This window comes from Aspergillus campestris (genome assembly GCF_002847485.1).
Source record: "Aspergillus campestris IBT 28561 chromosome Unknown P168scaffold_4, whole genome shotgun sequence".
In the NCBI taxonomy this organism is placed as follows: Eukaryota; Fungi; Ascomycota; class Eurotiomycetes; order Eurotiales; family Aspergillaceae; genus Aspergillus; species Aspergillus campestris.
Genome location: NW_020194339.1, coordinates 37,569 through 51,712, shown reverse-complemented (window position 1 = coordinate 51,712; position 14,144 = coordinate 37,569). Strand labels below are relative to the sequence as shown.

The window sequence follows — 14,144 nt, the reverse complement described above, 5'->3', positions numbered from 1 at the left end:
TACCTGGACATCATTGAAAGAACTAGTAACCTTGTAGTAATATTGCAAAGAAAAATTCTTTAAGCTGCCAGGATGAGCTTTCCTGTATCTAGCCAAGTACCGCCTTCCGTGGGTCTATAACCACAGATACCATCAAAAGGATACTGTGCCAAGAGCATCAAGTCCTTTTCGCTACTTGCACCTATACTTTCAAGTTCTGCACCTTCTTTGTAGCTTCTTCAGCGTCACTAACGGGTTTCGGGATCTGCCTTCCCTTGACTTTGTGCGAAGTGCTGTCTTTAGGAAGCTCCTTGGTGTAAGGGATAAATTCCGGTGCGCCGGGGATATACTTTCTCAAGGGTTCCGGCACAATAATCCCCTAGATCCAATTAGTACCGAAGTAAGCAACAGAAAAAAGGCCAGTTCAAAACATACATCTTCTGTTTGGTAATTTTCAAGGACACAGCAGAGCGTACGTTCTGTGGCACACAGCGTAGCATTCAACGCATGAACGTATGATTTCTTCACGTCTGTAGCTTTCTTAATACCGTAGCGTATCTCCAAGGCTCGGGATTGGTAGTCGGTGCAATTAGAGCAAGAAACCAATTCCTTGTATTCTCCTTGGAATGGGAACCAGGCTTCGAGATCATATTTCTTCGCTGCTGCGTTATTCAATGCCCCGGAGGCAATAGCAACGACCTGGAAGGGTAACCCGAGGGATCGGTAGAATTCTTCCGAGTTTGCCATCATTTCGTCAAAAGTGCGCCACGAATCTTCCGGTTTCGTGATGACAAATTGCTCGATCTATGATTTGGTCAGGACGAAGTAGACAATGTGATCAAAGTAGAGACATTACATGCCTTCTCAAACTGATGCACCCGGAAGACACCCCATGCATCTTTACCATGTGACCCTGCCTCTTTTCTGTAGCATGTGCTATAACCTGCGTACCTAAATTTGGTCAGCTTCCTCAGAAACGCGGGTATAGAAGGGAGAAACGGCAGCTTACTTGATGGGCAGATCTTTATCTTGAAGCCATTCACTATCATGCAATGCAGACAGTGGCTGTTCTGAAGTAGCAATAAGATACTTATCAGTTGACTTGTCTTCACTCTCCGTGACCTTATAAAGCTCCTCATCAAATTGCTCAAGCTGGGCTGTCTTCGCCATCATTTCCTTGAGCATAAACTGTGGGGGCTGGTTTGGCTTGTAGCCCTTTCCCCAAAGAAATTCCAAGCCGTAGTTAATCAAAGCAAGGTTCAAGAAAAGACCATAGCCAGTCAAGCAATAGCCACGGTGGCCGACGATTTTCACACCACGCTCCGGGTCATAGCCATCAAGTCGCGTGAGAACCTCATGGTGAGAGAGACAATCACGTTTCTCGACAACAGTCCCTTCAGGAGACCAAGTCTTCGTCACAACGTTGTCATCCTATATTATACTTAATTGCCGTCCCCATTCCCGGTGCGTTTGATATAAATGCATACCTCGGTGTTGCTGACGGGGACCGATTCATGGACATAGTTCCCGATGGTTCGTATCTTGTTATCCCTCTCTTTCTCTTTCTGCAGGGCCAGTTCTTCGGCCTCCCTTTTGGACTTCTCCAGGGCAGATTTTTGTTCAATTAGGGCGCTTGCGTCTTCCTTGGCCTACTCGAAGTGCGCGTCAGAGAAGATCAACACAAAATGCGTATTCTGGAATTCTCTGGACATAATCTGGAGATCTAACCTTCTTCTTCTTCCCAATTTCTTTCAGTAGGGCGTTGAGTTGAGAGCCAACTTGCATTACCTCATACCGTGCTACAGGTCATTGAGAGATCAGCCAGCCTGTTCCGTCTAGATATTACTTGATGTTGGATAAACTTACCCCGACGAGCTTCTTCGTATAATGTAATGACTTCATCAACCACAGTTTCAGAGGCAAACCGTCTTCGCTGGCTCTCTTTGATTTTGTTTGGGCTTCCACCCCGCTCCGTGACAAAGTCAGCAAGATCCAGCATCTTGGAAAATTTGTTCGTGATATGTTCAAAAAGGAAACCCTATGATATGTGTAGTCTCTTTGAGGATTTTTGATTCCTCAATTATCATAGGCTAAAAGGTTATTGATTACCGGCCAGTGTTCAACCACGAGGTAATGAGGGGTTCAAGGGAAAAAAAGAAAAGACCCTAAGGGCGAAATTAAAGTAATGCGTGGAACTAAACAGCGAGGGGTAAAACTAACTCTGGGCACTACTACTGTGCCAGACTGGGTCCGTACGGAGCTGTACTGGGTAATTTATTCAGTAATTTACTCGGTCCTTTGGTGTTCGGCATACACTACTTATACAGGCCACTGCAGTTACTTGATCTGTGTACGGAGTACAGTGGCATGCCTTTCTTCTGTTTCCATGATCTTCACGGAAAAGAAGAAGCACATATTCTTGGCAGCATATATATAGCACGCACCTTTACATGTATATGAGATAAGATCTAGATCTGCTGGGCTCTCATACTTCTGGGTTGTTTTAACCTTGCATCATAACTTATAATATATTTCATAAATTCTGACTGTAATTTTTACTATATGTATTGATCTAATGTACCCTAATAGTGTGCGAAGTACTCCGTACACACACTTGCACATATTATACACAAAGTCTATTAGAGAGTACCATCTACCCAAAACTCTCTCATGACGTCCATACTCTGTTTAAAACATCTAGCACAAAACAAGTGCTATTCTAGAAATACAAAAGGGAACAGCTCAATCCTGTGATTCACTTGTACATGAGTCTTCTAAATTCTAACATCAAAAAAGCATGTATACCACATCAGTCGTGGTAAAGATAATATAGGAGAGTTTTTTTGAGGGGTGATCAATGAAACTAGGTTAATGTCCAGTAGGTTCTGTATAACAAGCTTCCTATACAGTTAGATGCTATGGGAATCAGGGCCTCACAATGAATAGTCTGATCTGTAGATTTGTATGGTCCAGTCAGAGCTCATGAATAGTTATATATGATTGGACTTAAGTCATCCAAAAGTACAAGAACAGATAGCTCAGACTCTTAAGTAGTAAGTGTTAGCCTATGCAAGCCTAGAAGTGTGTACCTGATAACTCGGAGACTGATTATAAAGAGTGGTCTGGTTTAGAAATCCAAGGTACCCAATTTCTCTAAATGCTAATCCCACATAGATTACACTTGCCTATTGACATATTCACATCACATTACAATGCACTTATTACCTCCAGTTGGTTGTGATGGATTTTGTGTCTTCTCGATTTCCCCAATCATTAGATCAAAAGCTCTTTCAACATTGTAACCAAGACGAGCGCTTGCCTCTGTGAAAGCACAACGAAATTCCTCCGCTAATTGCCGACCTTCATCTACAGACACGTGGCGCTGTTCGGGCTTCAGGTCACTTTTGTTTCCAACAATGGTAAGAGGAACATGGTCCGCACCCTAAATCAAATATTAGTTACACTAGATATTGCCAGAAACAACCTCGGGTACTTACAAGGTGGTTTAAGATTTTGTCCCGGATAACTCTGACCATATCGAAAGACTGGCGCGAAGCCACGGAATAGACAATAATATACCCATGAATTCCAATGAAGTGTTTGGAGTTCAGAATACTATATTCGTCCTTATATGGCATTAGTCTCTGCGAAGAGATTGATAGAAAAACAAGTCTCCCTTACTTGACCGGCTGTGTCAACAATCTCAGTTGCAAAATCTTGGCCGTTGTGTTTGATAATTCGGCTGAACGTGTTTTCAATTGTAGGATAATAGCTCTCTACAAAATGCTGTTCAACGAATCGAACTGTGAGAGAAGACTTGCCTGCCAATTATTAGCATATGTTCGAGTAGATTTTGATCTCAAAGACGCCACTGATTAAGAATAATAGGAGCCTAAGCATACCCACTGAACGGCTGCCAACAATAGCTATCTTCCGCTGTTTAGGTGATACAGGCATCTTCTCCCTCAAGGTAACAGCACAGTAAGAAAGATGGTATGTCCAATGATAGTTAGAATAAAGAGAGAAGGGCTGATATCAATTAGATACCAGATCTGTTGGATTAGGTGTGAGGCTAGTCAATTCCGGATGTAGGGGTATCAAGCGAACGCCTGAAATGAATGATAGGTAGGTCACAATGTAAATGAAATAACAGTCAGAATAGCCGTACAGTCATGCAGATTTGGATGCTTTTTTGATTCAAATCACAGGGTAAATATAGAGCTTGACTTCGGGTGGCAAAGACATTGAAATCTAGTGTGCAAGTACACATCTCCAGGTAGCAGATGGCTTTCCGAAGGTATCATCTAATATACAAACAGATCAAACATGTGACGGGCTAGAACACACTGCACTTCCCGATGAGTACGAGTGTGGCTGTGATAGGTCAGGCTTGACCCAAAGAGACATCTAGGTGGTCATAAAACTACCTATGTCTGACAAATATTTTACACACGGTACTTGAGAATCAGGGAATTCAACACTAGGAATACATTATACTTGTATGAATGAATTAATTTTTACTGTAGCAGGTTTGCCTATTTTGGATACTATCAACTGCACTGTGCGTCATACGTGGCTTGTCATGGAAGTGGCTGACTGCGGCAAAGAGCAGGCGGTAGGTAAATGGTGTATAAACACTGATACGCCTTCCATCTCAAAATATCATTTCTGTAAGATTAGTACTTGTTATTGTACATATCCTTGTATTTGTTTGTTGATATATTGCTACAAGGGTATTCAAATAATGGCTACAGAGAAAGTTTATCCAAAAAGCACGCGCTCAAGTTATGATATCATGAAAACAGCTTGTTACTAGCTAGAAGACAATAACTATCCGCACTCTTAACATTCACGTTCCTTTATGTGGGAGATGAAGTTCTTTAACCGGGTTGTAAGACCACCATCATAGTCAACCTTAGCCTCGATGGAAGGTGACTCTTGATCAACTTTTTGGTGATACTGTAAAAACTCTTCTGCTGTTGATAAAATCGTATCAAGTCCTTTAACTCCCAGTGACTGCTGTACCTGTGCACACGCGTCTTTATTTAAACACAGGTTCACAAGGAGAATCGAAAAATACCCAGTAACAACATTGTGATTGACATCGTGCACAGAGAGTACCTGGTGTGCTTATTAGCGGGGCCCTTTAGATTTACACGTTGAGGACCTACCTGGTTCACACAGTCAACCATTGAAGAGAACCGATCCAAAAGGAGTCGAATCAATGGCGTAGAGCCACGTCTCGACTCCATGAATATAGTCCTCGACAGCTCGCTCCTCTCAGTTATATTAATAAGAGCCCCTAGGGATAGTATTACAATGTTCAACAAGCTGTCTTCTTTGATCAGAAGACTCTCAGGAGTACTCCGGAATTCCGTATTGACGATCTCAACAAACCTGGAAATTAGCTCAGCGTTGGCGAACAAATTGCAGAAAGAAGGGCCATTATTCGTGATATTCAAAATCAGACGGGTATACAGGATCAGGAGTTGGCGGCCTTGGTCAAATATTCCAAAGCAAAGAAAGTTGTGAAGCTGGGCAAGGGGCTCGAAAACGCCGTGGTTGTAATGCTCCAACGAATCCGGTAAAGCAGTGTAATCTTCTAAGACGGAGAAGCTTTGGACAAGTATTCGAAACTGTTGGGAGGGTAATGGAAATTCCGAGTGTCTCGGGCTCATGGATACCAGAAGCTGGACAATCTGATTCATCAAAGACTCAGGAATCGGCTCAATAGCCTTACCCTTTTCCCGGAAACACGATAAAGCGGAATGCATACTTGAAAGCGCTAGAAACTGCGGTGAGAAATTGGCTGATGTTTCGTCGTCAATTAGTGAAGATAGCTGCGGTACTATCTTCCCGAGAGATATTTGCACGCGCTTCGAAAGGCCGGTAGGGCGACAAGTCGAGACTGACAGGATATCGTCGGTAGTAGTTAAGAGATGGGGGACAATTTCCAAAAGTTTTGGCCAAAAGCGCAGCAGCTGAGTAAATCCAAACGATCCACCGATGCACACTAGCCTGTAAGCACAAAGCAACAATGATTTGGAGACTATATCAAGGCTAGCTTCAGTACAATTCACAAGTCGCCCATCAAATTCGTACTCGGAGAAACGACGAGCAGAATTTGGCTCTGAAAGCTTTGCACATAGTTGAATGAGACTATTGCATCTTCCAGAAACCTGATTATAAGGGTCCTCAATATCTTCGAAGATGGAATCAATAGTCTCTCGAAAGCGCGCATTTTCACCCGCTTGCCTTAATTCATGTATGCTACGAACAGGCATGTTGTCATTCTGTTCTCCCTCATCTGCGCACTGAGTCGTGATCTCAGGAGTAAGAAAAGGTCGATTGTGACAAATGTCAGTAGAAGGGCCTAGGTCATGTCGGCTTTTTGAATCTCCTATAATCTCTCCTATGGTAGATGCATCGTTCAGGAACGAACGCTGACGTGCGTACGTTACTCGAGATCCCGCGAGCCTAGACGAGACAGCGCCACTCGAGATTTGTGAACCTCCCGCGTGAACAGTATTATGTTGATTGGTTTTCAGCGGCGGATTTTGGTCATTGATTTGAGCGAGATCGGAGCGTGAGATGCCATCTTCCCGTGACTCATCATCCGGTAACAAAGAGAGGAGACGGTCACTGTCTCGGCTTTCTGTTGCACCTAGAGAATCAATCAACCGTCTTCTAGAAGGTGTTATTTGTCTTGGCAGTGGGTTTGGATCTCTGGAGTGAGACCTATAATCGACTTCCTCGCTTGGTGCTGGGATGATATTGTGCGTGGCCAGATATGCTCCATTATGAGAAATTTTTGAAGATGGGGTGGTTGGTGATATAGAACTTTGGGCTTCGCTTGCAATAACGGGGCTCCGCGAAGAAGTGTACTCGATGTTCTGTCTTCCAGTGATATTTTTACTGGGCATCTCTTGGCATTCCATGCTATCAATATCATGTTCATGCTTGGAGTTATGGACTCCATGATCATCATGTGCAAACTCCGTGGATCGGTCATCATCAAGATGGGCTTGTTCACCAGACAGGAGCTTGCTTCGTTTCCTTCTCGCAAGTGTACCGAGGTCTCTTTTGCCATCTTGGCCAATTACATGTTTCCCGGCATGGCGCTTTGATGGAGCAGGTCTAGGGCTTCGTGTTTCTCGTTGAGTTTGATGTTGGTCAGTTGACGGCTGCTGTAGCTTGGTATAGCGACCAGATCTGTTGAATGACTCCAAGCTTGCTTCCTCCTCAGAAACAGATGGCGGCATAGGCTCCTCTGCAACTCTTTTTGTCGATTTACCGTAAGTCACAAGTCTCCTGGATGTTCGGCGCATGTTGACAGATGTTATAGCAGACGAGTTTGCAAGACACCAAAAATAGCCGCGAGTGCCACTGTCCAAATGTTGACAGAGCCCAAACTCCAAACCAAATTTGCGAAGTCAATGTACGTCAACGTTAATTATGAGTTGCAGATAGGGGAACCCTGTGGAGCTAGTTAGATAATGGGTAATAACATCGACTAAGGAGCAACCGGCCATCAGCAAATATGTACCGAATAGGAAATTTAAATCTTTAAACGGCTGAAATCTTTATGGCCGGGCAGCGCTCTAGGCTCTTTGGGTGTCTATGTAAATACAAGAGTTTGGGGTTGGTAATCAGATTAGAGGTCTTTTTTCTCCTGTCAGGGTGCTAATGAATTTGAACAGATGCAACATGAGCCAGATTAAGGTGATATTGCACGGGTGCAGGTAACTTTAAATTTCCAAGATAACATTGAAATATTACTAACTAGTACGTAAATGGTTAGTCTCTTGATTGATTATCTAAAAATGGAGTATTAATTGTTGACACGGCGCCCGGGGCATTGAAATGATCAATACACTCAACCTACCATTGTAAGTTCTAAATCTCTAGTAAAACGCGGGGGTTTCTGAAATTTGGCCGGCCAGTGGCCACCAGAATACCCACTGCCTACCTACCTTGTTCTAGTCTAGGTGGACTCTAATCTTCGATGTACTCGAAGGATGCACCCATTAATCAACATTACGGATCCATTCAATAAGTACCTTAAGTTATTAGGAGAACATCCATTTACATGGTCTGTTGTAGACTGTAGAGATTTTCAGCAGCAGTGGATCACCACTATTTCCATGTATAAAAACTCATCTTACGTATCGTAGCACACAATACTCGGTACACACTAGCCCCAATGGATACTAACAGCCACTGCACCAAACTGCTGAACAGCACTTTGGGAGGATTGGAACCGATTAATATCCCCAACAGATGCTGTATATGGGTCTTTTATGTAGCCATTAGTATGTATCAGGTATACAACACTGCATAACCCATGTATCTCACCAACTACAAGTCCACTGGGGCAGCACTGAGGTCTTGCTGCATTTGGAACAAATACTGGCGTAAGTTATTCTACGGCAACGTATAAATTACTAGTACATGCACAACATGGGATTGTCAGTCTAATAGTGCTCCCAAGACCAAATTTCTTGTGATATATGATGTGATTCTGGTTTATCAGGATACAGATTTATTTATGGAGTATTAAGAGAGTTCACAAACTGCAAGTGGCCCGGCAACATTTTTTGATTTGGTTACTATCTGGTATAATGATGACCCAAAACATAAAATACACGTACCAAGGGAAAACTAACTATATCTGCCCGTATCTGTGGTTGGTTGATTTAGTGCGGTTATTAGACACTATTCCTAATACCCAGTAGCAGTATTTGCCCATACTTTATGTTCTAGACGAGTTCCCCTCCCCCACCCAAGTCATCTTTCCCTCAATAAAAAGGATTTCTTTCAACGTTTGAACTAATATTGTACTGTCAATAGTCTCGGAAGATATACTACTGAAACAACACAGGCAACAATTCCTGTCACCACCAGAGGGATGGAATCTGCACCGTCACCAGCGCAGGGTGTTGGCCCTGTATACAGGCCCGATGGTGAAAAACCCACAGCAACTGTTTCCAAGGAGATGGGCTACGAAAACGTCCACGTTCTACCTCAAACACCCCAATTGATTGCTCTCCTGACGTAAGAGACATATATACAAAATACGACCTGCGAGTAATTATCAACTAGCCAGTGCTAACATATTTTACAGTATGATCAGAGATGAGAAAACTGTACGAGCAGACTTTATCTTCTATTCCAATCGGATCATTCGCCTTCTCGTGGAAGAAGGTTTGAACCACCTTCCAGTGGTGGAACGGTCTGTCACTACACCCGTTGGCCGTGCCTATCTAGGCGTCAAGTTCGAGGGGAAGATATGTGGAGTCTCAATAATGAGAGCAGGGGAGGCGATGGAGCAGGGCCTAAGAGACTGTTGCCGATCTGTCCGAATCGGAAAGATCTTGATACAAAGGGATGAGGAGACATGCCAACCCAAACTCTTCTATGAGAAGCTACCTGCAGATATCTCGAAGCGATGGGTTTTGCTTCTTGACCCGATGTTCGCGACCGGTGAGTGGATGCTCTCTGAACCCGGAAACAACGCCAAACTAATATAGATTTAGGCGGCTCCGCGACACTAGCCGTCGAGACCCTGAAAGCAAAGGGTGTGCCAGAAGATCGTATTCTGTTTCTCAACCTTATTGCAAGCCCGTCAGGGGTTGCAGATTTTGCTAAGCGATTCCCTAAGTTAAGAGTTGTAACTGCATTTATTGACCAGGGTTTGGACGACAAGAAGTGTGTATCGCCTTGTGTTAACTTTTCTGTCTTTTTTCACTCACCAAAACCAATAGATATATCATTCCTGGCCTTGGCGATTTCGGGGATCGTTATTATACCCTTTGAAATTTTGAAATTAGGTGGCATTTTGATAATTTACTCTCCATGTGGAGGGTGCAGTTGTCCTTACCCAATGAAACTAAGAGTGCAAATGAACCGCTTCTTCGTTCAACTAATGATTTACTAATCAGAGTCTCTACACTGGAAGAGCACTTATTCTCGTAAGAATCCTGTTTGCCCCGGGTCGATAGTTGCGCGCAGCATACGTGGGTAATTTGGTCCATGAGATGAATGTCGAGAGGCACCAGTGTATCCTATAGAGCGTGCATTTCGCCCAGACTTTAGGTTTACTGCAAGCAACCTAATATTCCCCAACGTATGGATCCGATCGTTCTGGAGCTTCACCTCCAAGGTTCCCATCTCCAGGCGACGGTTCCGACGGGCGTAGACTACGAGGGTTGCTTTCTTCGTACTTGGTTGCGGTATCCTTGGCAACTGCATCACATGCGTCCACCCAGTCCGAGTACACATCAACTGCCGCCGAAAGATCTGATACAAGGTTGTCAGTAATGGCCGCAACAAAAATGATGACGACGACGATGATGATGATAGACTTACAGTTGATTCCTGTTTGAAACCGCTGTCCGCACACCTTGCAAGACAGATTTCCTAAGCCCAACTTCTTGTCCAATTTCACCACAATAGAATTCTCGTGGTTGCAAAAGAGGCAGGCAAATGTTGTAGGAAGAGGTTCTTTCTGTAATTTGGAATGAGTATAAGCAATAAGTCATCTTCTGGGGGTTTCCACCTTTCTCGTCTGCTGGGGCTGTCGGCTTGACTTCTTTCGCTTTCCCTGTCGGCAGAACAATTATTGATCAAGCAGCATAGCTTAGTTCTGAATGAGGGGCCTACCATGCTTTAGAACTCGCGGGATAAAAAGAGAACTGTGCAGATAATATCCAGGTGGCACAGCTAAGGTACCAATTTGGACGGATAAGTTCTTGTATGAGCTGTCAAGACCTGTACCTGCGTGGTCAGGGTTGGAAATAACCGTTTAAAGACTGGGAACAGGCAACAACCTACTTGGCACTCAGATAGATCTCCTGAAAGTCAGCTAATAAAGCAACTATGATCAAGATGGTGGTCACAGAAACAAAAAAAAAAAGATGTGCTGATGTATCCGGACCTAATCGGGGTATGGGTGCTCTTGCAGTATTGGGGTAGGTTGAACAGCGTAAAGTTAGGTAGATCCTAGGTAGGTAGTTTACATAACTGAGTTCCAACTTTTTGCCTCTCCATGTAATTAGCCTTTCCATGCTTAGATCTACGAGGTAGAAAGTACTTTGAAGTCTTCTGAGACGGAACAAAGTGGAATATGTGATTGTCTCAATACTAATGTTGACAATAATACAGAGTAGTTATTGAGTACTATCAGTTGTTGATTTGAACTATTTGGCCGACTTCTATCTGTACTCACTCCGTAATCCGTGCAACTTTCGCATATCAACACGTGACAACAAACATGCCAAACCCTACAGGGCAATGAGGGCATGGTTTGAGGCAGCAAAACATGTTAGCGTCGTTGATAAGGGGCAGACTTTATTCTCTGGCAGCCATTCCCTCGGAGGACATAGGAACTTGTACTTAACCTTGTACGAAATACCGATATACTGGCTTAATCCCATGTTCGTATAAAGTGCGGGCAGGGAGTTCTGTTGCATCCTACGCAGGGAGCCAGCTTGGGATGGTCAATTAAGAAAGTGGGTTTTGAGAGGTAAGGTGGTACCACAGCCAGAAATTTCCCATATTGTTATGTATGAATACTTGTAAAGCACATTAGATAATGCATGTTTAATGGGTATTGAAGACGAATTTGTTACAGGAACAGATTCTATAGCAATCAGGTAGCAAGAGACAAGGCTTCTCGGGGGAGGCCGAGGGTACTAGCCATACTTGGTAGGGTAATGGTGTTAGACCCGCCCGCCACCACAAGATACATTCAATCATCCGTGGGGACTGTAATATTATGTAATCGGGTGATAGGGCCGACGCTCGCTTAGCCAACTTTTCTTGTGGGATTTCTTTTCACCACTTACCCGTCGACCCAGCAGCACGAAGCGCCGACCGTACAGACTCCTCCACCAGACCGCGCGGCGTGAACACTTGTCTGTCTTCAATCACGATTGGATAGACCAGATACGCAGCAATGGCCGTTGGAAAGTATGAGCTACCCCAAGCACGCGATGTGATCTTGAAATCCAAAAGTACCCGTTGCTGATCTGTCATCAGAAACAAGCGCTTGTCCAAGGGCAAGAAGGGCATCAAGAAGAGAACAGTTGATCCTTTTACCAGAAAGGATGAGTACTCTGTCAAGGTCAGTCCAGATCGATCTCGTATCCCATTGTCTTTGGCGTCTCTAACTTTTCCCAGGCGCCGTCGACTTTCCAGATCAGGGAGTACGTCTAGACCTGCAACTCCTCAATACCTTTCCCCCCGTTATTTATACTGACGAGATATAAGTGTCGGAAAAACTCTGGTAAACCGCACTACTGGTCTCAAGAACGCAAACGATTCGCTCAAGGGCCGTATCTTCGAGGTTTCCCTTGCCGACCTGCAGAACGATGAAGACCATGCTTTCCGCAAAGTGAAGCTCCGCGTGGATGAAGTCCAGGGAAAGAACTGCCTCACGAACTTCCATGGCATGGACTTCACGACCGACAAGCTGCGCTCCCTTGTCCGCAAATGGCAGTCCCTTATCGAAGCCAACGTCACCGTGAAGACCACCGATGACTATCTCCTCCGTCTATTCGCCATTGCCTTCACGAAGAGACGCCCCAACCAGATCAAGAAGACCACTTACGCACGGTCTTCCCAGATTCGCGCTATCCGGAAGAAGATGACTGAGATCATCCAGCGCGAGGCCGCCAGCTGCTCTCTTTCTCAACTCACCACGAAGCTGATCCCTGAAGGAATTGGCCGCGAGATTGAGAAGGCGACCCAGGGAATCTATCCTCTGCAGAATGTTTGTTTTTGATGAGAATCGCGTAATCGGATTTATGCTGACCAGATTATAGGTTCACATCCGCAAGGTTAAGCTCCTCAAGTCCCCCAAGTTCGACCTTGGCGCGCTGCTTAACCTTCACGGCGAATCTTCGACCGATGACAAGGGCCAGAAGGTTGAGAGGGAGTTCAAGGAGCAGGTTTTGGAGAATGTTTAAAAAATACGCCAGCGCCCACTGGTAGAGGTTGTTCACTATGGCTTTCCGCAACAAATGCAGCGTCAATTCATAGGAATGAAATGCGAAAGGCTTGTCCGTATTACACAATCATTGGTATCAATAATTGATACGCTAGTTTCTACTTTGAAATAGTGATGGTGATCAATTCTCTAAAATTTACAATGTTTATGTTTACGTCGAAAATTCTCTCTATAAGAGGCTGAGTCTTTGTACGTCTTTTGATATCAGGCGCACGGGGTTGGTATATGACGATACAACCATTATCAAATGGCTGTTGACGCACGCGAGACACGATAACGTCGATGCATTATGCCATATCTCTGCCATAAGGCTAGAATGCCATAAGGCTAGAATGCAAATTATTCCACCCTACTGATTATGCAAGTCCAATTTGACATTCCCGTCTTATTTTTCAGTATCCCAGCATGTTCTTTGTAACTCAGATCGGTGCGTTGTAGGATAGTAATAAGTTATTGATACAAAAGAAAAGCATAATAAAATGAAAGAAGGGGGAAACGGAAAACAAAGACGAGTTCACATGACTATAATCAGTTTCTTAATGGTTCTTCTCGAGTAATGGAGCACAGCGTTTAGTAATAGCACCGGTTGATCTCATGATTGTAAAAAAAAACTAGCTAACGCCTATGAGATCAGGGACTTGACAAATGCCGTCTTTCTGCTAATAAGACGTTCCCCGTGCCACATACACTGTTGTGACCGATTTGTTGCTTGGTAACTGGGGCCAAAATCACCGACTTACGTATCTCATGGGGTAAGAGAAAACCGGCTTTTATGTTTACGACCAACGAGGACCCTTGTCCTTCCCACATCCTGATACCAGTTTCGTAGTTCTGGAAAACTACAGCTTCGCCATACTGATCCGCAGGGGTGCCGACACATAGAACTGAACCTGAGTAACCTACAGCATTGTCAACATCGTCCTTCGACCTCCACAGCGTTGGCCTGATCGCTGACTTGACGGTCCCAAATGCACTCGCTACCAAGTAGCACTGCATTCGCCACTTCAGGAGTGACCTTGGTATCTTCGATAACTCTCCAATTCCCTGTCTGAGCATTGAGAGCTATGGCGAAAAGTATATGCCCATCAAGTACCTTTTTATAAGGCGCCCATGCGGAGATGGTAGGATAGCCGGAGCGACTGGTGAGCTCAGGTAT

General features: G+C 44.3%; 7 protein-coding genes across 7 annotated transcripts; 2 read left to right on the top strand and 5 right to left on the bottom strand.

The window, feature by feature from the left end:
- Window positions 1-15: 15 nt before the first annotated feature.
- Window positions 16-2,238, bottom strand: P168DRAFT_309689 (serine--tRNA ligase SES1). The gene is made up of 7 exons (XM_024839327.1): window positions 1,846-2,238; window positions 1,708-1,778; window positions 1,467-1,628; window positions 989-1,410; window positions 840-930; window positions 415-783; window positions 16-358 (listed from the first exon to the last, which is right to left on the bottom strand). Exons 1-7 carry the CDS (start codon window positions 1,976-1,978, stop codon window positions 182-184), a joined length of 1,425 nt encoding a protein of 474 aa, XP_024693942.1. The 5' UTR covers window positions 1,979-2,238; the 3' UTR covers window positions 16-181.
- A 906-nt stretch (window positions 2,239-3,144) lies between these two features.
- rhbA (Rheb family small GTPase rhbA) lies at window positions 3,145-4,367 on the bottom strand. Its single transcript, XM_024834928.1, has 4 exons — window positions 3,882-4,367; window positions 3,661-3,800; window positions 3,477-3,605; window positions 3,145-3,421 (listed from the first exon to the last, which is right to left on the bottom strand). The coding sequence occupies exons 1-4, from the start codon at window positions 3,934-3,936 to the stop codon at window positions 3,182-3,184; spliced, it is 564 nt and encodes a 187-aa protein (XP_024693941.1). The 5' UTR covers window positions 3,937-4,367; the 3' UTR covers window positions 3,145-3,181.
- Window positions 4,368-4,821: 454 nt separating this feature from the next.
- Window positions 4,822-6,902, bottom strand: P168DRAFT_233681 (WAPL family protein; the record flags this gene model as incomplete). Its single annotated transcript, XM_024833381.1, has 2 exons — window positions 4,822-5,100; window positions 5,151-6,902. The coding sequence occupies 2 exons, from the start codon at window positions 6,900-6,902 to the stop codon at window positions 4,822-4,824; spliced, it is 2,031 nt and encodes a 676-aa protein (XP_024693940.1).
- A 1,838-nt stretch (window positions 6,903-8,740) lies between these two features.
- P168DRAFT_309687 (uracil phosphoribosyltransferase) lies at window positions 8,741-9,795 on the top strand (the record flags this gene model as incomplete). Its single annotated transcript, XM_024839326.1, has 4 exons — window positions 8,741-9,033; window positions 9,104-9,462; window positions 9,516-9,687; window positions 9,744-9,795. Exons 1-4 carry the CDS (start codon window positions 8,888-8,890, stop codon window positions 9,793-9,795), a joined length of 729 nt encoding a protein of 242 aa, XP_024693939.1. The 5' UTR covers window positions 8,741-8,887.
- An 18-nt stretch (window positions 9,796-9,813) lies between these two features.
- P168DRAFT_249843 (transcription elongation factor 1 family protein) lies at window positions 9,814-10,945 on the bottom strand. Its single transcript, XM_024834190.1, has 5 exons — window positions 10,813-10,945; window positions 10,642-10,749; window positions 10,538-10,582; window positions 10,348-10,486; window positions 9,814-10,278 (listed from the first exon to the last, which is right to left on the bottom strand). Exons 2-5 carry the CDS (start codon window positions 10,642-10,644, stop codon window positions 10,091-10,093), a joined length of 375 nt encoding a protein of 124 aa, XP_024693938.1. The 5' UTR covers window positions 10,645-10,749; window positions 10,813-10,945; the 3' UTR covers window positions 9,814-10,090.
- P168DRAFT_121557 (uncharacterized protein) lies at window positions 10,727-11,128 on the bottom strand. Its single transcript, XM_024832627.1, has one exon. It carries the CDS (start codon window positions 11,043-11,045, stop codon window positions 10,809-10,811), a length of 237 nt encoding a protein of 78 aa, XP_024693937.1. The 5' UTR covers window positions 11,046-11,128; the 3' UTR covers window positions 10,727-10,808.
- Window positions 11,129-11,858: 730 nt separating this feature from the next.
- On the top strand, window positions 11,859-13,139 carry rps1 (40S ribosomal protein eS1). The gene is made up of 5 exons (XM_024841043.1): window positions 11,859-11,949; window positions 12,019-12,103; window positions 12,160-12,185; window positions 12,250-12,751; window positions 12,804-13,139. Exons 1-5 carry the CDS (start codon window positions 11,936-11,938, stop codon window positions 12,945-12,947), a joined length of 771 nt encoding a protein of 256 aa, XP_024693936.1. The 5' UTR covers window positions 11,859-11,935; the 3' UTR covers window positions 12,948-13,139.
- The last annotated feature ends 1,005 nt before the right edge of the window (window positions 13,140-14,144 follow it).